The 26,312-nt window shown below is 37.2% G+C and overlaps 1 protein-coding gene across 2 annotated transcripts in view; it reads left to right on the top strand.

Annotated features, from left to right (window-relative positions):
- SPATS2L (spermatogenesis associated serine rich 2 like) overlaps window positions 1-26,312 on the top strand; it is a 235,957-nt gene that overhangs the window by 149,162 nt on the left and 60,483 nt on the right. For both annotated transcript variants that reach the window (XM_027865958.1, XM_027865959.1), the window contains exons 3-5: window positions 13,095-13,203; window positions 18,274-18,323; window positions 23,473-23,713. In XM_027865958.1, the coding sequence (XP_027721759.1) occupies window positions 13,095-13,203; window positions 18,274-18,323; window positions 23,473-23,713 (400 nt within the window). The remainder of the gene's footprint in view (window positions 1-13,094; window positions 13,204-18,273; window positions 18,324-23,472; window positions 23,714-26,312) is intronic.

Here is a 26,312-nt window from a genome sequence, read left to right as displayed (position 1 = left end):
ACACACACACACACACACACACACACACACACACACACACACACACATATATATGTAAAAAAAAAAGACTCTTAAGTCTACATGCCCAGCCTTCACCACACTCATCAGCTACAGTCTTTCCTTTCAAACTGCTTACTGGACATGTTCACCTGTATGTCTCATAAGCATCTCAAACCCCACAAGTACAAAAGTGAACTTATCATTATTTCTCCTTAAACCTATTTCTCTTCTTAACTTCCCTATTTCTATCAAGGACACCAAAGTTCTTCTGGTCATCAAGGTTCACAACCAGGGAATCATCCTCAACACTTCCTTCCTACTCACTCCCTCCCCACATCAGTTGTCAAATCTTGTCAATTGCATCTCCCTAATATATGTTGCATCTATAGCCTCTCTCTATGCCCATGGCCAACACCCTAGTTTATGCCTTCATCACCTCTTGGTGACTATTGAAAAGGCCTCCTAATTAATGTTCCTGTATCTAGCTACTTCCCTTTCTAATCCATCATCCATACAGCTACCAAAATGATATTCCCAAAGCACAAGTTGGACCATATCACTGTCGTGCTCAAGAAGCTTCAATACCAACCCTGTTTGGCATTGATAGCCCTTTGATATCTGGATCCAGCCTATCTTTCTAGGCAGATTGTACATTAGCCCCCCTCTCATATTCTATATTCTAGCAAAACTGACCTGTTTTCTGTTCTCCATGCCTGACATTCATTCCTCCATATGTGTGCCTTTGTGCAGGCTGTTCCCAATGCCTTGAATGTTCTCCCTTTTCTCTTCCACTTCTTAGATCACTTCAGGAATTAGCTCAAGTGCCACTTTCTTCAAGAGCCAATTCCTGATTCTCCTAATCCAGGAGTAGGGAACCTATGACCTTGAGGCCACATGTGGTCCTCTAGGTCCTCATGTGCAGCCATTCAATTCTGTATTGGATTAAGTTTGGATTCAATCAAAAGGCTGCACTTGAGGACCTAAAGGGTCACATGTGGCCTCAAGGCTGCAGGTAATTCACCCCTGTCAGTCATTAGTGCACCATAAAAAAACCACTTTATATTCATTTTGTGTGTATGTAGATAGTAGGATGTGTGTGTGTGTGTGTGCATGTATACACACATATCTTCATATAGATATACACACAAGTAATATTTACTTCTCTGTGTGCATGTTGTATATATCCTACCTTTCTCCCCCATAAACCTCCCCAACCCCACCAAAAGAAGAATGTAGTCTCTTTGAGGGCAAGGACAGTCTTGCTTTTGTCTTTGTATCCCTAGCAACCAGCACAGGTACATTAAAATGCTAGTTGATTTATTTCTCGTTCTGCATACTGTGCTTCTATTAATGCAGCCTTTTTCAATGACCTTATTATAGCATTGATTGCTATTGAGCTCATAGTCCACTGTATTACCTAAGTCTTTTTCATATAAACTGTTGTCTACCCATACCTCCCGTTCTATGCTATAGAAGTTGATTTTTATCTTATTAGATTCAGCCTATCATTCTAACTTAATGATCTTTGGGGATTCCAATTCTTTCATCTAACATATTAGTTACTTTACTCAAGTTCATGCTGTCTGTAGACTTTATAAGACTGGCATCTAGATAATCATCCAGGCCATTGATTTAAAAAAACAACACAGCAACATCCTTCAAGAGAACAGGGCAAAGAAAATACTCCAGGGTACCTTATCTTGAGGTTCCTCCTTCAGGATGATTTTTGGCCATTAATGACTATTCTTTGGGTCTATTCATTCATCCAGCTCTAAATCCATTTAATGATACATTCTAGCCTCCATATTTCTGCTTTATCCATAAGAACATCTTGAAAGAATTTGTCAATTGCTAAAACTGAGTTATGCTATGTCTATGTTATTCTGTGATTCCCTGAAAACTGCCTTTTCATTACTTTGTGCAAGTAGGCGGTACATTGTTCCTAGCATATCTGAGTTCCTGCAATGAAAAGGTTAAGTTTGATTTGTCACCCAGGGTTTTAATTTAGTCCAAAAATGCAAACCAAGTAGAACATGACAGCACCTCATGCACATCTGCTTGCTGGTAGAGAGTAGATCCCTGAAAAGGCAATTAAATTGTATTATCCTTGGTGCAAGAGCATTGGACTGCAAAGAGCATTTTCTTTCCCAAAAAAATTCAGAGGACTGCATTCATTAATGTGTAGATAATATTAGAGGAGCAGCAACTGAAGCAAAACGTATACAGATGAGCTGCTTTTAAGGAATCTGTAAATAACTCAGCATTTCAGAAATGCTGAACTAACCAAGGTGATTATGAGTTCCCTTTCAAAATGGTAGGAAGAGTGGAACCTAGAAATGACTCCATACATTCCTCATTGATATGAAGAAGTAGGCTTGTTGAATGGTGAATTGTTTTCCTTTTTCTAGATGATAATATTGAAGATGGAGCTATTTAATAATATGAAATATAGAGTGTACCCAGTGGCAGAGATATGGTGAGCAAGTAGCTACCTAAGGGAGATAGACAATGATAGCATTTTTATAGGTATAGGAACTGGATCTGGGATTCACTTGTATAAGGGAAGGGGAAGAGAAGGGAAGAAGCATTTATATAGCATCTGCTATGTGTCGGGCACTGTGCTAAGTACTTTTATAAATATGATCTCACTTGATCTTTACAACAACCCTGTGAAAGCTACTATTATTCCCATTTTACAGTTGAGGAAAATGAGGCAAACTGGTTAAGTGACTGGCCCAGGGTTATACAGCTAGTAAGTATCTGAGGCTAGATTTGAACTCAAGTCTTTCTGACTCCAGAGAAATGTAGAAAGCTCCCTTTACTTATGCAGGTAAGCACCTCCTCTGAAACTTAGAGTCTTAGAGAGTTGCCTAGAACACTGAGAAGACAAGTCACTTGCCCAGGATCACAAAATCAATGTGTATAAGAAACAGGATTTGAACCCATGTCTTCTGGCTTTAAGATCAGCTCTCTATCCATTACTCTATGTTTCCTCTCATATGCCCTTTTGAATATCCCACAAAAATCCATGAGTAGACTTTCTGGCAATGAAAATAATAAACAAATCTAGCATTTCATGAAAATTCCTGAAACCCTACCATTGAAGTACAAAGAGTCAAAAGTATGTGTTCATACATACTTTTCAGATTGAATTGTAGCCATTATTTTGGCTTTGTAGATAAATGTTGTTGGAAAGGTTCTAGGAACCCCATAAATACTTTGATTCAAGATCATCAAAAGGGTTGGTCTACAAAGTAACACATTTAGTACAACTGAACATTCTAGGTTTCTCTACCATGGCCAATTAGCTAGTAGATTAGAGACTTACCAAAAAGATGAAATTGACCAAAAGCAAGAGTCGGAACAGTACTTGGATTATTAGAGTCTGATACTTAAGTGACTCATCCCTGAGCTGGAAACTTAGTGGCTACAGAGAATTAATAAAGGAAATGTCACAAAGCTAGTCAGGTCTGAATAAAATGTCTACTTAAGGGAATCTAAGAATGGCTTTTAAGTGAGACATCCTAAGAATAGGAGTCATTCCGATTCAAACCAACTGATATTTATTATGTGACTTCTAATGCAAAATACTGTGGATATAGAAATTTTAAAAAATACAGTCACTACCCTCAGGTAGGTTAGAATCTACTGGTGAATCAAATGGTGATGAAAGAAGGGGCCTGGCTACACTGATGAGTATAATACGAAGATGTGTACTCAGGATATTGAACTACAGAAAGGCACAGTAAATGTCTCATTGTTCAAGGAAGGATAAATGCCAGTAGGAAGAACATAGAGAAAAAGAGGAAATAACAGACAAAACATAGGGGAAAAAGATGAAGGAATTGGAGATTAAAACACCAAAAAGTAAAGTCTGGACAACTTCAGACTCAAAGGCAAACATCTAAAAAGCAAACCAAATTTGAGCAAATGAAAATTTAAAGTAGAGAAATCAACATTTGGAATTTTAAATTTTAAGGTCAAAATTTAAGTTGGAGGGAAAAAGCAAGTTTTGAAAAGGTAAAAAAGCAAGTTATAAATGAAGTGTTCCGACTCTAGTCTGTTTGAATCTATCTATTGTTGAATTTTCTTAGACCCCAAAATACTTTAGGAACATACTGAAAGTCAACTTCTAATAACCTGGCATAGGTGTGAAACTCTACTAGTAGGCAGACCAGTCTAGCACGTACAATTAAGAATGGAGTAGTTCTTTTTGATTAAAGGCTTAGACAACAATACAAACCTAAGGCAGAGTCAAAAACAGGAACAAGCTTGATGAACAGCCATGAGTTTCAAAAGTTCTTATTATATGTTATTATATATTGTACACATGTACATTACACATTATTGTATGTTATTAGAGGCAGTGTGTTCCAGTGTCTAGAAGGTTGGTCTTGGAGTCAGAAAGACAAGGGGTCAAGTCCTCCTTCTACTACATATTGTCTTTGTGATCCTGGGCAAGTTACAACCTTTCAGTGCCTCTACACAACTCTCTAAGATTATAAATCGCACATAAGTTGACAAGTAGCACTAGTAGAGAGGATTTCTTCACTGGGAATTCCCCACACCAATAAAATCACAGACCTATCCATTTCTCATTCATGGAACTTTTCCAATACTCTCAAGCTACCCAGGCAGCTAGGTGGTGCATGGGGTCAAGAAGACCCAAGATAGCATCCACTTTCAGACACTTTAGACACCTGGGCAAGGCACTTTTTAAAAATAATTTTTTTATTGATATTCTCTGTTTCTTATATCACCATGGAGCCTTAAATCATTCTCTCAGAGAGCCATCCCATGAGACAGGTAGTATTTTTTTAGAGAAGAAAAAAAGTTAACACAGTTGAGCAATACATCGAAAAAGTCTGAAAACATATGCAATGTTTAACACCTGTGGACCTCCCACCTCCAGAAAAGGGTATCTTGAAGGTGTCTTCCCATAGCTCTTCATTCAAGTCCCACTTTATTAATCTTACTTTTAATTTTTGATGTCAATCTTTCCATTGACATTATTGTAGTTACTGTGTATATTGTTTTCTTGGCTCTGATTACTTCACTCTGCATCAGTTCATAAAGACCTTTCCATGCTTCTCTGTATTCATCACTCATACCATTTCTTATAGCACAGTAATATTCCATCATATTCATGTACCACAATTCGTTTAGCCATTCCCTAACTGATGAGCGTCTACTTTGTTTCCAATTCATAGCTATCACAAAAAGTGCTGCTATAAATATTTTGGAGGATAAGAGTTTTTCTTATTAGTGACCTCTTTGGAGTATAACCTGGGCAAGTCACTTAACCTCTGTCTTCCTCATTTTCCTCAACTATAAAATGGGAATAATAATAACATCTACCTCCCAGAGGATCAAATAAGATAATATTACTTAGCACAATACCTGGCACATAGTAGGCACATGTTAAATGCTTGTTTCCTTCTTTTCATTCATTTAATAAACATTTATTATTTACCTGTCTGTTTGTGCCAGGCACTGAACTAATCATTGAGACTACAGAAACAAAAACAAAATGATCCTTGCTGTCAGGGAGTTTCCATTCTATTGGTGAACACAATATGTGCACGTAAAAGTAAATACGAAATAAATAGAAGGTGATTTCAGGGAACGTTAACAACTTGGGGGGACTAGGAAAGGCCTTATGTAGAAGATGGTACCTGTAATGAGATATGAAAGAAGCTAAGGATTCTAAGAGTTACAGGTGAGAAGGTAAGTGTGTTCCAGGGCCGAGAGAGAGATGGGAGATGGAATGTCATGTAAGAAAATTGGCAAGCAGGTGAGCTTGGCTGGAAAACAGAACAGTCAGCCTGAGCAACAGCATCTTAGACTGAAAATCTTTACAGATCTTTACCCCAGCCTCACTATAATATTATCTTTGTCATCCAAAATCACCTTGTGAGAAAACCACATCAAGGCTTAAATAATTAAACCTTTTATCAGGAATTCTGCTCTTAAGTGAATGTACTGAGGTGGTGAGACTCCTGTGTGTGTATGTGTAAGTACAGAGGCAAAGATAGCCGCATAGAAGATCAGAACTGGCAGGGGAAACTTGGTGTCATTTTGTCCAGCCTCCTTGTTTTGTAGCAAAAGAGACTGAGGTTCAGGATGAGGAATCAATATATCCAAAAAGGATATAGAAGTATAATACAAGTACATATAAGTATGTATATACTAACTTATGTAATCTTATCAGTGGTTTCAATAACATCCAACTCTTCGTGACCCCGTTTGAGATTTTCTTAGCAAAGATACTAGAGTGGTTTGCCATTTCCTTCTCCAGATCATTTTACAGATGAGGAAACTGAGGCAAACAGGGTAAAGTGACTTGACTAGGGTCACACAGATAGTGTCTGAGGCCAGATTTGAACTCAGGAAGATAAGTCTTCGTGACTCCAGGCCAAACGCTGTATCCACTGTGTCACCTAGCTGCCCTCGTTTCCTTTGTAATCATATGTATTTTGTTTTATGCACTGAAAAATATTATTCAGGGGTCCATAGGCTTCAACAAACTGCCAAAGTAGTCCATGACAGAAAGAGGTTAAGAACCCCTCCTCTAGATATCTACAATAAAGATACATAGTTTTACATATCAAGATTGACAAAGAGTACCACTTCCCTCACTCTTGTGAAGCCTGAGGGATTAAAATAGAAATAAATCTTTCCAGAGAAATTCATTAGAGTTCAAAGCTGCTGTGGATTATCCGAAGTTATATAGCATCTAGGTTTAGTTTTGTTTCTTTAGAGCTTGGAATTTCTCTTTTAATTAAATATCTTCCTCTGGGAATTGAGAGTAGTATGCTCAGTTAGGTGTGACTAGAAAAACTCAGTTAATAACCTCAAATTCTGAAAGAGGGAGGTATCTAATACAGCAATGAGGAAACAGACAGCAAAAGGGGTGGGAAAAAAATGTGCTCTATATGCAAATCTGACCGCTGATGTGGAAAAAAGGAGGATAGGCTAGCTTTTAAAAAAAAACTTCTCACATTAATCAAATAAATTAACCAAAACAATGGCATTTTAAAGCATCTGGGATATTCTGAAGAGACGTGGTCATAACGTTGATAATTATTAAAGACTTTACATAATGCAAAACCAAAGGGTAGTGACTTGAAACACCAGAATCAGCTTTAACAAAGAACTCTATTATTATTACTAAATGTAATTGTAATTCTGTTATTATTATTAAGTGTAAATTAACTTCAGAATGCTGGTAATTAGCTAGTAGATTAATGTTATTGTGAAACATACTCAGCTAATGATTTTTCTTGTTTGGTTAGACTGCAGGTTCTCAGAATTTGAGAGTTGGAAGGGACCTTAGAGGTAATTTCGTACAACCCCTACTTGAAGCTCAAATCCTTCCCACAATATCTCTCACAAGCCAGAAAGAATATGATAGAGCAGTACAGAATTTCTGAGCTGGAAGGAAACTTAGAAATTAACTAAATCAAACACCCTTATTTCAAGATAGGAAAACTGAGGCCAGAAAGTTAAGTTACTTGCTTAAGGTCACTAAACCTCCGCCTGAATACCAGCAATGATGGACAGCTCACTGCTTCCCAAAACAACCCATTTCACTTTTAGACAGTACTAATTATTAGGAAATTCCTCTTTATTTATAAATGAGATTTGTCTCCTTATAACCATTTACTGGTCTTAATTCTGACTGATTTCCTTCCCCCACACCATCACCACCTTTCCCTCTTGTATCGTCTTGGTCATAAAGCTCTTTTCCCCATACTGTGATGAATTTTGATTTCTAAACACTACCATTTCTTCTCAGTCTGTAAAACTAGCTAGCAACACTAATGGAGAAAATGTGTCTTTCTGGAAGGAATAAAAGAAAGAGAAGGGTAAAAGTTCTGTTTAGCATAAGGGATATTTCAAAGAGAGGCAGCTAGGTGGCACAATGGATAGATTGCTGGACCCAGAGTCAGGAACACTCATCTTTGTGAGTTCAAATCTGGTCTCAGATACTTACTAGCTGTGTGACCCTAGTTACTTAAACCTATTTGCCACAGTTTCCTCCTCTGTCAAATGAGTTGGAGAAGGAAATGGCAAACCACTCCAGTATCTCTGCCAAGAAAACCCCAAATGAAGTCACAAAGGGTTAGATATGATTTAAGCAACTGAACAACAACATAATTCAAAGAAGAAATAGTGGAGGCAGAAAGAAGGGGATAAAGAGGAGAAAAGAAGAAAAGACCAATTTGGATGAAGAGAAATGGAGTTTTTAAAGAATAAGGCACAAATATAACAAAAATCCAAACAAAATATGTGAAAGAAAAGGAAGGAACCTTAGGGCGTGTTACTGTGAAGGGTCACACACTTTCCTAAGGGTCAATTTTCAAGAGTGAACATAGAATGAGCTGTGAAAAATGCCCTCCAAAGCATTCCTAGACAGCAGAGACTTCATAGTCATGGCATATCATATTCCTCGCACGTTTTGTTATCATACCAACTCTGGCCAGTCCTTGGATGTTTTCCTTTTACTGACAGAAGAATTGACTTCTGATGGACTCTGACGGCTAGAAGTACATTGGAAAGAGCTCTGGATTTGGAGTCCAAGGAGGTGGGCTCAAATTCGAGCTCTGATACTTCCTACCTTTGTGACTTTAGGCAATTCATTTAATCTTCCTGGGCGTTGTCTTTATTCTAAGTTTGACTAGATAGTCTTTCAGCTCTAAACCTATTCTCCTAGGACTGTGTACTGTATCAGTCCTCTCTGGGTACACGCATTGTCTGAATCATCTGTCTAGAGCTAAGTGCAGTGGCATAGGGTCAGAAGAAGGCACCTGAGATTACAATGCACATAAATTGGATAAACAAGAAAGAAATTCCCATAATTTTAGGAGTACAGGTATATCTCATTTTATTGCGCTTCACTTTATCACACTGCACAGATATTGCTTTTTGAAGGTTCATGTCAACCCTACATTGAGCAAGTCAATCAGTGCCATTTTTCTAAAAGTATATGCTCACATTATGTCTCTGTGTCACATTTTGATAATTTTTACAATATTTCAAACTTTATTATTATTATTATATCTGCCATCATGATCTGTGATCAGTGATCATTGATTTACTATTGCAATTATTTTGGGATGCCATGAACCACACCCACATAGGACATCGAACTTAATTGATAAATGTTGTGTGTTCTGACTACCCCACCGACCAGCTGTTCCCTCATTTCTCTCCCTTTTTCCTCGGGCCTCCCTGTTCCCTAAGGCACAACAATATTTGAATAATATTATATAAACTTAATTGATAAAGCAGTGGCAGCGTTTGAGAGGATTGACTTTTGAAAGAAGTTCTACTGTGGACAAAATGCTATAAAACAGCATCACATGCTACAGAGAAATCTTTTGTGAAAAGAAGAGTCAAAAGATGTGGCAGACTTCATTGTTGCCTTATTTTAAGAAATTGCCACAGTCACCCTAGCCTTCAGCAACCACCACACTGATCAGACAGCAGGCATCAACATTGAGGCAAGACCTTCCACCAGCAAAAAGATTAGAGCTTCCTGTGTGACCCTGGGCAAGTCACTTAACCCTGCTTGCCTCATCAAAAAGAAAAAAAAAAGTAATGAAAAAGATTAGAGCTTCTTGAGGGTACAGGTATGGTTAGCATTTATTTTTAGCAATAAAGTATTTTTATATTAAGGTATGTGCATTTTTTTAGAAATGATACTGTTGCACATTTTATGGACTATAGTATAGTGGACATGTAACTTGTATATGCACTGAGAAGCCAAAAAATTCACATGACCAATTTTATTGCAATTTTCGCTTTATTTGTGATGGTCTGGAACTGAACCCACACTATCTCCGAGGTATGCATATAATAAGAATTACCCAGATCCATGAGGACTGAGTGAATCTTATGTCTGCCACAAGCATAGCAATCATATGACAATAACTCTAGCATGCCAGAGCAAGGAGCATAAGGGAGATAACTTTTTTCCCTTGGCTCTTATCCCTCCTCTGGCAGGTGAAAGATAAAATGACTAAGGAAACAAAGGTTTGATCTTCTGAGAATTTCAGTTTATTAAGCAATGCATGGCAGTTGCCCAACAAACCAGGACCAGACCTCCTCAGCTTAGGCCTGGACCCCAAATATAGGATGAGACAGATTTTTATACATCAAATTAAATTAATCAAATAAGATCAATTAATTAAAAGGAAACAATATAACATTAGATAATCTGATTTCTAATTGGAGGAAAGATTAAGGACTTTCCAAGTTGAGAGGGAGAGAGTGAACAGATGCAGTTCCCTAAATGCAAAAAAAGATGTCTCACTCCCCCAAGAGTCTATAAACAATCAAAGGAACATGGAAATAATAAATGATTGATCAGTACAGGGCCAGTTTTCAGATAAGACATATGGGTTGCTGCTGATGTACAATTGTGAGAAAACTCCTTCCATCAATCTTTGGATCTGACTGGATTTCTGGTCAGCATAACTTAGGTCCTTAGTTAAGAGACTCTAAGTAACAGGTAGGGATGGTCCAGCTTCCCAGTCATGCTGGGCTAGGTTCAGACAATGAAAAGGGTTTTCTTTCAATTTTCACAATTGAGTAAAGTTTTCTCACAAGATAGAAGTTGGACTAGACTCATAATTGAATAGAAAGGGAACTGAGAATTGAACCCCAGAATTGAGTCACAAGATGTAGTCAGTGTGGTTCACCCAATTCCCACAATTAACCACTTGCTGTCCTAATCCCCTCAGTTCCCTCACTCCCTACCACCATCCCCTTACCACCACTACCATTAATTGATTGAGTGTGAGAAAAGTGGTGAGTGAAAACAGTAGCAATCGAACTGCTCAGTGGGAGCTGGTACAAGCAAATACGTGCTCTCTGTCTCTTCTTGTCACTTTGCTGCTTGCTTTGGGATCTTGGGACTTCCAACTTTGCACTACCCTAAGCAAGGAAAATGGCCCAGGAAGAGAGAGCAAGGAAGCTGACCTTCTGGCACAGATTACTCACCACATTACCCCTTGGTAATAATCTCTGCCCAAAACCTCAAGCACTTTGGCAGCCAGCGTCAGCACTTCTCCTGGGACGTATGCAATAGGAGGGAAAACCAACATGGAAGCAAAGAGAAAGCCCTCCAGTAACACCAGATCCCTACACCACCACTGCTTCAGTTTTATCCTTTACCTCCTCTTCCCAGCAACAGTATGATGTGGTTAGCTTTTGAATACGTGTTGCTTGCTTTTATATGCCAGTTGCAAGCATCCCCAGAATGGGAGGCAGGCTGGCACCTCTTCAAGGATACCAGCAGCAGATGCTTCTCTCCTGCCCCCTCTCTTACCTTATTATGATAACAGATTGATTCCACAGTGGATGAGGCTTACATTGATTTCATATGACTTGTTTATATTTCTCCTGCCACTTACACAGTATGAGAACATCTCTTTGACAGTTATAAAAGTATGCCTTTGGTAAGACCCAGAGAGTGAATATTTATAAAGCTCGAAATTAAAAAAAATTTCCTGCCTTTTTAATTTACAATTTAATTCAATTCAGCAAACATATATTAAATATTTGCCATATATATAGTACTCTGTGATAGTCCCTCAGGGAGATTAAAGGATAAATAAGACACAATCAACTTGCCTAAATCCTCAATCTATATATCCAGCCCGGTATTTCCACTGAATTCCAGTTGTACATTTCTGACTTCTAGCTATACATCTCTACTTAAATGTCCCACTGACACCTCAAACTCAACAGGTCCAAAACTGAAATTCATCATATTCTGCCCCAAAACATGTCTCTGATGTTAAAATCTCTCACTTCTCCTCCCACCCCCGTCCCCACTCACCATGTACTGCTACTACCTTTACTCTGGCTCTCCTTGCCTATTGTAATAGCCTCCTGACTTGGTTCTTTTCATCTAATTCTTCTCTTTCCAATTCTTATAATTCTGCCTGTAATTGAAATAATCCTCCTAATTCATAAGTTTAATCAAGTTAAAAAAAACCTTTGGTTTCCTATTGTCCATCAGATAAAATTCAAACCGTGTAGACCAGTATTTATTTATTTTTTTTTTTTAATTTTTTTTGGTTAGGCAATGGGGTTAAGTGACTTGCCCAGGGTCATACAGCTAATAAGTGTTATATGTCTGAAGCCACGAACTCAGGTCCTCCTGAATCCAGGGCCAGTGCTCTATCCACTGCGCCACCTAGCTGCCCCTGTAGATCGGTATTTCAAATCCTCCCCGGTCTGGTTCCAACTTCTCTGTTTCAATTTTATTTCATTCGTGCAGTCTACATTCAATCTCAACTGGAAATCAAACTCACTGTAAGGAGCTCTGCTCAGGCCTGTTCTGTTTAATGTTTTTTGTCAATGATTGGATAAAGCTATAAATGGATTGTTTGTCAAATTTTCAAGTGACAAAAAGATGGAAGGAACATACAACACACTGGATGATACACAGAATTCAAAAAGATCTTGGATATGTTGGATATTCAGTGTTACATTCCCTTCGTAGCCTCTCTGAACTTAGCCGGCTGGATTTCATGTGGTAGATGCCTACTCAAAGGCTTTCTAAGTTGGTAGGACCAGTCAGGCATTGCATTATAATTACATAGCCTTTGAGAACTATAATTTGGCATCAGAGTTTGCTTACTGATGATAAAGAGAATAAATTTCCATTTCCCTGGATGCTTTAGGTATACTTAATGGCTTAATTGCTAGTGTCATCTCACGTTCATATTATATGTTTATTTGTTTACTCTACAAATCTACCAAAATATTTGTTTCTTTTTACAAAGACATTCATCTAGGCCTCAGTTTCCTCATATATAAACTAAGTAATGGACTAGATCATTCATAAAGTCACATCTAGCTTTAACTCCTATGATCCTATGATCTGATCCTGTGGTATGAGTTGAGTGGAGAAAAGGAAACAAGTGGCCCGAATCAGTCAATGCATTTCACACAATGATCCCTGGCTAGTTGATATGTCAAGGCCTCCTCAAGGCCTCTTTACATTTCTTTTCTATGTATATTTTATTCTTTTTTGAGATTAAGGAAGGTTATAATTGTTTTCTTCTTTTTTTCTCCAGATTTATGCAGTTCGATCAGTTGTCCCCAACAAAAGCAATAATGAAATAGTGCTGGTGCTACAACAATTTGATAATAATGTGGACAGAGCAGTTCAAGCCTTCATGGATGGTAAGCCTGAATTTTTCATTGAGCCAGAGAGATCAAAACCATCCATTATCTTATAAGTTCCTTAAGAAAGACAATGCCTGATCTTCTCCAAGAGGCCATCACTGGGCCTTACAGATAGTGGGTGCTTGCCTTAAAATAAATGCTTGTTGAATGAAGGGTAGTTGAATAATCAAAGTTTTTCACCCTCTTAATTTTTCTTTTAACAAATTCTATCCAAATCAACTACTGCCTAAATTTGTCGTAAGTTCCATTAGGTCCAGGACTCACTTTAAAAAAAAAGTAAGAGAAGAGCTGAAAACCACTTTTCTCTCCTGGAAAAACCTTTAGATGTTGTCTGTGAAAGGTAACAGTTATAATCCTACTAATCACAGGCAATTCACCTGTCATGGAAATCAGACTTGACTGGCATTTTGACAATCAAGTTCATTCTCTGCTAATGGTTATGGTGTCTTGTTGAGAATGACATTGATTTAATGGTTTCCTTTTTCATGGAGGAACATAGGCTTCATCCTGGACTATGAAGGCCATTCATCACATTGGGAGTTTAAAGCAAATGCAACCAGTATAGCTGTATTTGTCCTTATGACTAGAGTCCTTGCACTTAGGGCTTAAGGGACTCCATAAGCTTGTCTCTGATTTCTCTTATTCATGAAGTATGACCCTGTTATCCCCATTCAAGCAAAACTTCTCTTATTTATATCTACCTCTGTTCCCTACTGATCTCTCTAGGCCTTTTTTCCCCAACAATAACAAATCAAAAATAACAAGTTTTAACTTTGCTGCTATATGAATAGAAAATCCTTAGAAAGGTGGTAGCTTTTAAAATGTCAATAGGTATAGCTTTCTAAATTTTTTTCATTAAAAAAAACTTACGTTTAATGTAAGCACTTAATGTATGTTATGCCATTTATGCTTCACAACAATCCTGTGAGTAGGTCCTATTATTATCCCCATTTTATAGATGAAGAAAGTAAGGCCCAGAGAGGTTAAGTGACTTGCCCATCATCATCCAGCTAATAAATGTCTGAAGCAAGATGTGAACCCAGGTCTTTGAGACTCCAAGTCCAAATATCTAGCTACTATGCCACCTTGCATCCTCACAAACTGCTCTTAGGAACAAAGGACACAGAAGATACATGTGTTTGTTCTGTTTCCTACCACTCTAGACCCCAGTTATCCAGTCCTGCTTCTGACGTGGGATGACAGCACAAGACCAGGACTGGTCTCACACACAAGGTCCAACTGGCCAGGGGCAACTGAGAGTGTAGTGTTTCATACTTATATTTAGACAACAAAAAGTTGGCATGCTTCCAAGAGACCAGTTGGAAGCAGAAATAGGAAAACTCCTGGGCTTGCGTAGATGTAACCAATTATGTGCAAGTCAGGTGGCAGACACACTGTGATTGGCACAGTATCCGTCATTAGTGCTGTTTGGTACTACTGTATGAATCCTACCAGTCAAATGACTGCTGTTACTGACTTGGGTCCCTTTCCACACCTCAGTGTGAGGTGGGGAAAAGGTCAAATTTGACCCCATGGCCCCTTCATCTCTAACTCTGTCAACTTCTATCTCGCTTTACATCTCTGCACTCTTTACAAGAGAAATTGCTGCTTCAAATCGGGTCTGTTAGAACACTTTCCATACCTGGATTGATGTAGTTCCTCACCAGTAGGGCTCCCACGCTCCCTACAGGAAATGTTTTGAATACAAAGTGGTCCTTCTGAAAAGCATAGTAATTGATAGACTGTCACCAAATCAATTTGTATTTAAATAGTCTCCCATGAAAATTTGTCTCCCGTGAAAATTTCACCTTGCCAATGTTGTTGCCTCATTAATAAAGCCCTCTGATTGCTGAGAAACCACTATTCACTGGTTGGTAGACCAATAGAAATCCTCTTAAAAACCACAAAGAACCAAATCATTTGTTAGAAGTTCTTTAAGAGGCATTAGATTTGTAGAAGTTTAATAGGCCTCAGGCATCTTGAAATTCATGTACACAAGTTATTTATGGGTGGTCCAAATAGTTTTAAACATTCCAAGTAGAGGTCAAATTGAATTATGAGTTTCAGAACATGCTACTTGGCACATAAGTAAGCACTTAACAAATGCTATTTCATACATTTTTTCACTCATTCACAACATTAGTTCTTTTTCTTCTTTGGAATTCCTCTCTGAAAATTCATTGTCCAGATTACTGTTATTTGACCACACAATCATAGAGTAACCAATTTGGACGAGACCTCATGGACCATTTAGTCCAAACGGTGCCTGAACAAGAATCTCCTCTCTAATGAGCCCAACAAATGGTCAACCAGACTCCACTCGAAGATTTTCAGTGACAAGGAGCTCATTTACTCTTTTCAGAATTCCCCTTCCTCTTCAGAACAGTTCCAATTACTAGTAAAACTTTCCCTTTACCCTCATTCTGCTGTCTGGAGCCAGGCAGGACACATCTAATCCTTCCTTGTGACCAATCTACAGATATTTGAAGACTGTGATCATGCCCACCCTCAGCATTCTCTTCTTCAATTTAAATATCCACAGGTCCTTTATGTATTTCTCATAAAGCTATCCAAATCTGAATGTTTTCGGGGAAATTCGATGTTGTACAACTAAGCTGGAAATGGACATTTCTTCTTATAGATGGAAAATACAAAATTAGGGGAAATTTGCTTAAATTATTTCAAGAGAATTACACATTGACTCTAAGTAAGAACTTCCAGGAGAACTGTAAAACACTAGGAGGGGTTTACGGAAAGAGAGTTATAATTTCTTCTTCAGAGGTCAAATGATTAACCATGATTAACCAGGACGACTTTGATAATTTTGGGAAGTTTTAAGAAAGAGTAGCTTAAATTCATGTAAAGTCTGAATTGCTGAATATTTTTTAGCTATGATTTCATTATGTCAAGTGCTTACAGTAACTTGATTAAGGCTAGCATGTTGACTATTGGAGTCCCCGCCTTAATGAATAGAATGATTGTATAATTAGCACGTCAACTCACCAGTCAAAGCAGTATTGGCAATGATAGTATAATGCAAAGAGAGTGACATCTGAGCAATTAGGATTCAACTCATTTCCCTTAAACACAACAAAGACTAGTCTGAAATTTTTCTTGGTTTATAAATTTCCTTCTTCATAGGAATTCTAGAATTTTACAAGTAGAAGCAATGGTAAAAAAAAAAAATCATTGAGTCTGACTCCCTCACTTTATAGATAAGGAAACTAGCCCAGAAAATTTAAAGGACTCATCCAAGGTTACAGTTAGTTGTTGGCAGAACTCAAGTATAGTGCTTTTTCTGCCAGCCTACTATTGCAATTTTTTACTGTAAAAAGATTACATTGGGAATATATAAATTATGTTGGGCATCTGGGTGCTAGAGCTGAAGTTCAAATCTAGCCTCCAGATGCTTACTAGCAGTGTGATGCTGGGCAAGTCATTTAACCTCTCTTGGTCTCAGTTTTCTTTACTGTAAAATGGGAAGAATAATAGCAACTACCCCCTAAGGTTGTGGTGAGAATAAAATGACATAATATTTTGCAAAGCTCTTTGCAAACCTTAAAGTGCTATATAAATGCTGGGTTATTATTATTCCTACCTCTACTAATATTGTTATTGTTGTTATTGAAAGCAGGCAATATAACAAAATTTTCAAGCAGCCTAGAAAATTTTGGGAGTACTAACTTACACAAAGGGGAGCTAGGTGGCACAATGGAGAGAGGGCCATAGCTGGAATCAGGAAGACTGATATTCCTGAGTTCAAATCTGACCTTAGACACTTACTAGCTGGGTGACCCTGGGCAAGTCACTTAACTTTGTTTGCCTCAGTTTCCATATCTGTAAAATGAGCTGGAGAAGAAAATGGCAAACCAATCTATTATCTTTGTGAGAAAATCCTAAATGGGGTCACAAAGGTTTGGATATGACCGAAAATACTGAACAACAAGAACAAATTTACATGAAACAATTTTCTATTAGCAATTACTAACCACTTATTCAATCTATGGCTGCTTACCCTCATGAGAAAAGTCCTCAGCAACCAAATATCAACAATGACTATCTTATGTTCACCATTTCCATTTCTAGCCAAACAACCAGAACACTGACAATTTCATTCCCCTGAGAATCATGACCCTATGGGACCCAGTCTTTAAGTTCATTATTCAATTCATCATCAGACCACTCGAGTCTCTTTAAAAGATAAAAAACTGCAAGACCAATTACAAATTAGTCCAGTCATTAAAACAACCTCTTTATGCCAATGAACAAATTAATTTTATCAGACTTGTTCAGGTGACTTATGTACTTGAAAGTATTTTAATGTATTTTAAAAATGTTCAATAATCTAAGTTTTTCATTAAGTCAAGTTAGTCTTTCCCCAATTAGTACAAATTGAAGGAAATATATTATATATTTGTGTATGAAAATGGAATGTGATAGCATTTGAAACTATAGCTTTGGTTATAATGAACGTCCAGTGCTTTAAAGTGGCAATCTCATAAACAATTATATCACTGTATTATAAAATCAAGATTAGATCATCTGTTCTATCAACCTTAGAAGCCACAGGTCTCAAATAGAAATATAAAAAGCCAAGTATGATTAAATTGCATGATATGGCCACTGTAGTTATCAAAATTTGGAATGATCTGGCTTGTTTTGTTTTGTTTTGTTCTTTCACTGAGAAGGTTATAGATATACTTCTCCATTCATCAAATGTGACAAGTTTATTAATATTACCTCTGACCATGTATTTATCAAGAAATACATCATTGTCTCTGACATAGTATAGTGAAGAAACATAGATAATATAGTGATGGGGAAATAGTAGGAATTAATATTTTGGTAAGGCAAAAATCTTGTGATAAGTGACATGAAGATGGGATTCTGGGAACTACAAAAAAATATATGTTGGATTTGTTTAAAAAAAAAGATTTCAGTTGTTAAGGCAGAATACTTTAACAAATAAACCAGTTAAAAAATTTTTCCTGAGAAAGTATAGTGAAGATATTTTTTGGTTGCTGATTTATTCTCCAAGTACATTGACTGATCTTTTTCTTTGTCTAGGCAGTGCAATTCAGGTACTGAAAGAGTGGAATATGACCGGGAAGAAGAAGGTAAAATACTCGATTCAACTCAAAACAGTTGAATCCCCATCCAGACTCCTTTGTTTTCTGATGTAGCATCTTGTTTTGTGTCGATTTTATTCATGGCCATATCTGTATTCACAAAGCATACAGAAAAGCAAGCATTTCACACTATTAGCCTCTTCTGCTATTCTGTGTACTGGCAATCCTATGTTCAGGGAGACATCTTCTATCCTCAGGTATGCTTACATCTTTTTACTCAAAAAAAAATTTAAGGAGAAGTTAGTTCCAGAAATTTAAAGGATTCCAGGCCAAATGTATCTGAAATTACCCTAGAGCATGGAGGACAGGAAGTAGCAAATAGCAACTCAGGTAGACCAGAAATCTCTAAAGAAACTTTCACATACTTCCTCAAATAAAAGAAACTGAATTAGGTCTGGGTTGCCTTATGAAACCTTTTCTGGTAATATACACGTGCATGTAGGGATGCAACATGTATAAGTGTATGGGTATATATGTGTGTGTGTGTGTGTGTGTGTGTGTGTGTGTGTGTGTATGCACCTATACATACACACATGCTTGCATATATATTATATAATATGTATAATATGCGTGCATGTGTATATGTGTAGGAATGTTATATATGAATATATTGTGCATTTATATGCATGTGTATCCTTGCACATATGCATACATGTGTGTGCATTATATGTACTATGTGGTGCTATATGTGTACACATGATCTGTATGTATCTGTGTGTATACATGTTTATGTATTAAGCATGTACTGTGTCCATTATGTGTATGTATGTGATGTATTTATAGAACCATGCATCTATTCATATATACATGTACATGTATTATATAATGCATAAAATATATGTACACGTGCCTATTGCATGTATGTTTGTATAGGGGTGTGTGGTATATATGAGCACATGTGTGTGCACATGTGTGTGTGTACATGCATGCATTTGCTGTGCATGTGTACTGTGTACATTATGTATTTGTATATATACACAACCTATATACTCACATGCATATACACTATATACTGTGTATGCATAGGCATACACATATTCACATATGTGTGCATTGTGTGCAAATATGTGTGTGGTTATGTGCATATACTACATGTGTTTTCGTATGTATATGTATGCACATGTATATGCATACATGTACCATGTGCACATTATGTATATATGTATATGTATGGATGTGCTTATATATGCATGCATGTGTATATGTGCATATGTGTGTGTGCATACACATGTGTATACATAGTTCATATAATAACAATACCTTAATAGTTTAGAGATGTCCTGCAAGATCCCTTTTAGCTCTAAATATATGATCCCATGGTACTATGAACTCTCCGAGCACAAGGGAAAGGATGCTTCCTCTAACCTTATCATACTCTTATTATGACTTTCTAAAGAGGAGGGGAAATGAGATCTCCTACTTAGATATTTAATTTGCTGATGTTCACTCCTCATGCTTGTATCCTATTTCTCTAATATGCCCACATATGCATACTCTGAGGACCTTTACCTCTTAAGTATATTCTATTATAAAGACACAATTACCCTCTAATCTTTGACCTGTTTCAAGGCTGTAGGCCTATGTACAAAGAACTTATTTCACATTCTTTCCACATCCAGGGAAATGTGTATTATCACAGAGTTCATAGGATCAAAGTTTTAGAGGCAGAAGGGAACTTAGAAGTCATCTGGTCCAATCTTCTCCTTTTACAGATAAGTAAAGTGAAGCCTAGAGAGGTTAAATGACTTTCCTGAGAAATGCATCAGAGACTATGTCAAGTTCATTGCTAAAATCTAAATAAACTCTATCTTCAGCACTATAATCATCTACCAACGTGGTACCACTATCATAAAAAGAATTGAAATGACAGGATCATAGATTGGGACTTGAAAAGGACTTCAGAGGCCATTGGTTGCGGACCTTAAAGTGCTATGTAAATGCTATCATTATCATTATTATTAAAGAAACAAATGTTCAGGGGAATCATCGACTGAGTTAAATTTTTAAAAGACGTGTACAGAAGATGAAAGCAAGGACAGGTAACAAAGTGTAAATACAAAAGCTTTGCATGATCCTTTAAGAATAGGGTCAGGAGTGCTAATGTTCAGAATGAGCTGAGGCTGGCAAGGAAAATTTAGGACAATGGAAAGGGGTTTTGTGCATCTGTATTGGGGGGAGGAGGAGAAGAGATGAAAGGCTTGGGTTAGTCTGGTACAACTTGTTCTTGATAAAGTCGTGATGGTTCTTTAGAATCATTGTTTCTTTTTATATATATATTCATTGACCATCCCTTTAATAATACTTTCTGAAATTTTTCCAGGAATTCAATACAGGCTACCTGGACTATAATTTGAACAGCAGGATAACATTTGCCCCTTCTCTGGCCCACAGTACTTCTCTCATTCTCCACAGCCTTTCAAATATCACTGACAGTGACTCAGCAATCACAGTTGCCAATGCTTTCATTACTGAAGGATGTAGTTCATCTGGGCCTGGAGACTTGAACTTATCAAAGGCAACTAGGTGCTCTCTTACTATCTCCTTACTTATCTTGGATATCAGCTTTTTATTAGCTATTTTTGTGCAGTTCTTTCCAGGCCAAAGATCATTCTCCTTGAGAGAGAAAACAAAATGAGAATCAAGCAGCAAACCTTTTCTTAAATGTTGGTTTTTATCCTTTTATCCACCCCAAGCAGTGAGCTGATATGGTCTTTGATTTTTCTCTTTTACCCACAAAAACCCTTTCTGTTGTCCTCAATTTTCCTTGCCAGCCTCAGCTCATTCCGAACATTAGCACTCCTGACACTATTCTTAAAGGACCATGCAAGGCTTTTATATTTACACTTTGTTACCTGTCCTTGCCTACGTCTCCTGTTCATTCATGTCTTTTAAAAATTTAACTCAGTCGATGATTTCGTTGACCATTAGTCTCTTTAATAATAACAATAACTAACATTTATACAGCACTTTAAGGTTTATAAAACTCTGGACATACATTATTTCATTTGATCCTGGGAGATAAATGCTATTATTATCCTCATTTTACATTTGAGGAAACTGAGGTTGATAGAAGTTAAGTGAATTTTCCATAGTCACAAAGCTACTGTCTAAGGTAATATTTAAAGTCAAGTCTTCCTGACTCCAGGTCCACCACTCTTACCTACTACTCTACCTGCCTATTTTCAAACAATCTCTTTAAACTCTCGCTTTTCCTCCTCATCAGAACTGTTTCTCTTCTCTTCTCTGGGACTGACTGCCCCATATCATTTTAAAAATGCTTGTCCTACTTATCATTTCTCTGAAATCTCTCCTGAAATCTCTGATATGTTTCATATTGGGATATGCTGGGAAATAACTGGTGAGAAATAAAAGGCATCCATCAGACTTTTTCATAAAAGAATATCAAGCTCATTTTAGTCTATGCCTGGTTTCCCTTTCCTTCTTTATCATAAATGTGTCATAGATCCTATAATTTCTACTCTCTGTGTTGGTAAGAATAAGATCAAGAATCAAACCTTCTCCCTTCAGTGGTTCCTTTAGCTTTTAAAAGATGAAATTACAGTTAAGACAGGTTGAGACATTACTAATTTTTCGCTTTTGTCAGAGAGCTTCATCAGATGTCTAGATAATTGAAGTTCTCCATCACTCCTATATCATGGCTTCCTATCATGCTTGTTATCTGTTTTCCAACATTTTTCTTCCAGGTGGTCTCTCTCTACACTTATTTGATGACTTCTCTAGTTCCCATGAATTCAGTTATTATCTCTATATAAGTGACTCCCAAAACTATATCTCCTACCCTCTATTAAATTCCTGTCCCACATTTCCAACTACCTAGTAAATAGTCCAACTAATAACCTACCTGCCATCACTTCTAACTGAATATGTTCAAAAGCTGAATTCATCATCATCCCCTCTAAATCCATCTTTTCTCCTTCAAAGTTTTCCATTTCTATTGAGGACAGCAAAGTCCTTCCAATCTTCTAGGTTCACAGTCTTGGAATTTACTTGATTCTTTCATTTCCCTCACCCTCATAATCAATCAATTGCTCATTCTTGTCAATTCGACTTCCAAAACATTCCTGGCAGCCTTCCCCTACTCTCTCCATTCACATCACATGTCCTAGGTCAGGCCTCATAGATCATCTTTTGCCTGTACTACTGTAATTGCTTTCAGCCTCTCATATCTCCAAGCCATGCTTTGAACAACTGAGATGATCCTCTTAATGCACAGGTATGACTTTGTCATTGACCAGATCAGTAACTATCAATGGTTCCGCATTGTCTGTAGGATAAAATTCAAACTCAGACATGCATTGAAAGCCCTCTGCAATGTTTCCAATGTAACTTTTCCAGCCCTATTTTACTCTACAATGGACCATTCCCCCATGCCCAGAATGCACTCTCCTCACCTCTGTCTTTTGTATACCTTATTTTTCTTTAAGGTACCACTCCTAGCTGTTCTGCCTAGCCTTCCTTGATCTCCTCTCTTTCCCTCTTTAAACGTCTTAGGGCAGTTTGCTTGATCTTTTCTTTGCTTCCCCACCCCCATCACTCCTTACCTTATATTACACTTAGTTTTCATGTACATAGTACTGCTCCTCCACAATCACCCTGTCCCTAGTAGAATATAAGCTCCTTGAGGGCAGGAACTATTGATTTTTTTCTTTCTTTTCATCCTCAGTGCCTGGCCTGGCACCTTACATGCAGTAGGTACTTACTGCATTTTTTAATTGAATTGCATGTGTTACATTTGGAAATATGATATTTTGGTCATTCTGGGCATTTCAAGAGCATTGTTTATATTACATTGAATTATATGCTACAAATCTCTCCATTGGTTTCTCAGATATTTGATACATTACCTGCCATTCAACTTTTTATACGGGATGGAAGCTTTTTGACCTAACATTTTTTGTAGTAAAATTGTATGCAGCTTATTACTCAAAAATTTTGGTAGGCAGTAAATTAGCTATGGCAGGTAATTGTTAAATAAAGCAGCTTTGCTTCCCCCAGGTTGTTAGAACAGCTGGAAAATGAATGTGAAAACACATTTCATTCAGATATCTAATTGTTCTCTTTTATTTCAAGGGTTCATGTGGAATAATTTTTCTTTCCTCGTTATTGCTTGTTACAGAATAATAAAAGAAAACGAAGCAAGTCTAAGCAGCACCAAGGCAATAAAGATGCTAAGGATAAGGTGGACAAGACAGAAACAGCCTCCCTGGTGCCCCCAGGAACATATAACTGCCACGTGAACGGCTGCGACAAGGATAATTCCTCCACTGAGTCTGCCCATGAGAAAACAGAAAGGCCTCCTCATGAGAAGAAATCCTTAGCCACTGAGGAGTCGCTTCAGGCACCAGCAGAAGTTACAGGTCAGTGTATGGATGCTGGGTAAAGAATGGGCATTCCATTATATTGGGGGGCACAGAAAAGGCAAAAGCAAGGAGGCTGTGGTTTTTGTGTTGTTATTAATACAATGATTACAAATGAAAGGATTTGCCATCTGTCTGATAGTGATTTAGCTGAAGACAGAATAACCACAATATCAAGGAACTTTCTCTTGACATACTGAGAGAAAGAATGAATACCCAACCTGTCACAGAAATCCTAAAGGGAGTTAGGAAAGTGCTAGTGGTCATTTATAAAGAAATAGAACATGCCAGCTGTTGACTTTAACAGCAGCTGGCATTGTGCTATTATCTATGCTGAAGTGACCAGGACACCTCAGGGCGAGCTGCCATCTTAACTCCTTGCTCAACAAAAGTTTTTAACTCAGAAAAAAAAATCTTGGAGGATTTTAAAATTGGATTTCTGAGTACATCATGGAAATTGATAAGGAAATAGGATTGTTGATTTATAGAAATTATCTTTATGGTGAATTTTGCTAAAACATGCCGGTTCTATAAAATGAAGTATACCTATTTACAAAGAAATATTCCTTTGAATATAATATGACATTTTAGACATTTTATGTCTCTAAAAAGACTGTGCAGTTTTTGTTTTTGTTCTTTTACTTATAGACATAGTTTGTTTTCTGGCAAAGCATAATCTTTGTCATAGACACAATCACTCAGATTAACAAATTTCTAAATGTATAAATAATATAGTCATCATTTCAACAAATAACTACCTCTACTAACTTGCTGTGAGACTTTGGCAAATCATCTGTAAAATATGGGGGTTGGACTTAGATGATGGGATCACAGATTTATAACCAGAAAGGACCTAGATGCCATTATAGAGATGAGAAAACTGAGGCTGAGAGTGGTCAAGTGATTTGCCCAAAATCTTACAGGGTAGCACTTGGAAAGGCTAGGATTCAATCCCAGGTTCTCTGGCTCTAGTGCTCTTTCAAATACATCAATGATCTCTTGGCACAGTGGAAGAAATGCTGCACATATCAAAGACCTGGGTTTGAATCCCACCTTAGACACTTATTAGCTCATTAGATTACTTGATAATCACCAGCAAATCACTTAAACTCTGAGAAACGCATTTTCCTCATCTATACAGTGGGTATAAATAATACTTGAATTACTTAATGCATAAAGCTATTTCTGAGAACAATGCTTTGCTAACTTTAAAATTATACATAAATATGAGTTATTATTATTATCATAATTTAATTCTAATTTTTTGATGTAGTTCATAGAAATGACCCTAGGACAAGATTCCATTCCTCTAGTAGGCCTCTGAGATGGCTCAATGGATAGAGCACAGAGCTGGGAAAGACTTGAATTCAAATCCAGCCTCAGATATTTATTAGCTGTGTGACCCTGGGCATGTCACTTTACCTCTATATGCCTCAATTTCCTCAACTGTAAAATGGAGATAAAAATACCTCCCTGAGCCATTGGAAAGATCACAGTGTCTAGCACATAAAGGTGCTTAATAAATACTTGTTTCTTGTCTTCCTCTATTACTCTTTCATACTTAATATTATATGAACTTATAACAGGTGGACAAAATAACTGTTTTTTGTTGATGAGTAGAAGTCTTAGGAAATAAGCTTACCTTCTATAAGATCAACAGAAGTTTCCTTTGTATAATCCAGTAGCAGACAGAGCAACAGGAATGCTATCATTATGTTTTATAAATGTTTCATTCTATGTAACTATATTCCACCAGGACTGTGAATATTTGGCATGGCAACATCTATTTAAAATGTTGTCTTCAGATTTTTCTGGATAAGTGTTATGTCTGGGCAAGTGTAGGCAACATAATATTTTATCATTTATGTGTACAATTTGTTATTAATATCAACATTTTTATCATTTTCATCTTTTTGGATGTTTAGATAGACATCATTGTTAAGGTCCCTTCCAGTTCAAAAATTCTATCATTTTGTTGTCATTCAAAAAAATGAGGAATTCCATAGAAAGTCATGAGTGACGGATGTTTTGAAGGCCGTCTATCATGTGGAAAAGCATTGGATGGGCGATGTAGGAAAGATGACAGAAAATAGAACTGCCCAACTAATAGATTAGATCCCATGGGGCATTAAATGGCCAATTAGAAGATTTCAATCTCGATGGAACAAGCCAAAGATATGCCAATTTTGACAAAAATGGAAACACTGAGCCTAGAATTATTGATTCCAGTGTTCAGAGGATCTATGTTGATATTGCAGTGACAAATCTGGATATAGACTCTAGTAAAAAGAACATTTCCTTGGAGTAAGGAAATGCCTTGTAGTCTCTCAGCTCTTCTTATTCACTGAGCTAGTCATTTATCTTCTCTGGATCTCAGTTTCTTCATTAAGAAAAATTAACAAGTTGGACTAGATAATCATTAAGGGCCCTTGGAACTCTGGCTTTCATTGGGTTTGGTTTTACTATGTACAAGGTGTTACTGCAGGGGATACAGAGACATAGAAGACACCATAAGGACTTAATTTAATTGTAGAGACAGTGCTCGCGTGCATACACACACACACACACACACACACACACACACACACACACACACACA

Source organism: Vombatus ursinus, unplaced genomic scaffold, assembly GCF_900497805.2.
Source record: "Vombatus ursinus unplaced genomic scaffold, bare-nosed wombat genome assembly UNPS02014779.1, whole genome shotgun sequence".
In the NCBI taxonomy this organism is placed as follows: domain Eukaryota; kingdom Metazoa; phylum Chordata; class Mammalia; order Diprotodontia; family Vombatidae; genus Vombatus; species Vombatus ursinus.
Note: the sequence above shows the minus strand (reverse complement) of the source record. Positions and strands in the feature narration are given on the sequence as shown.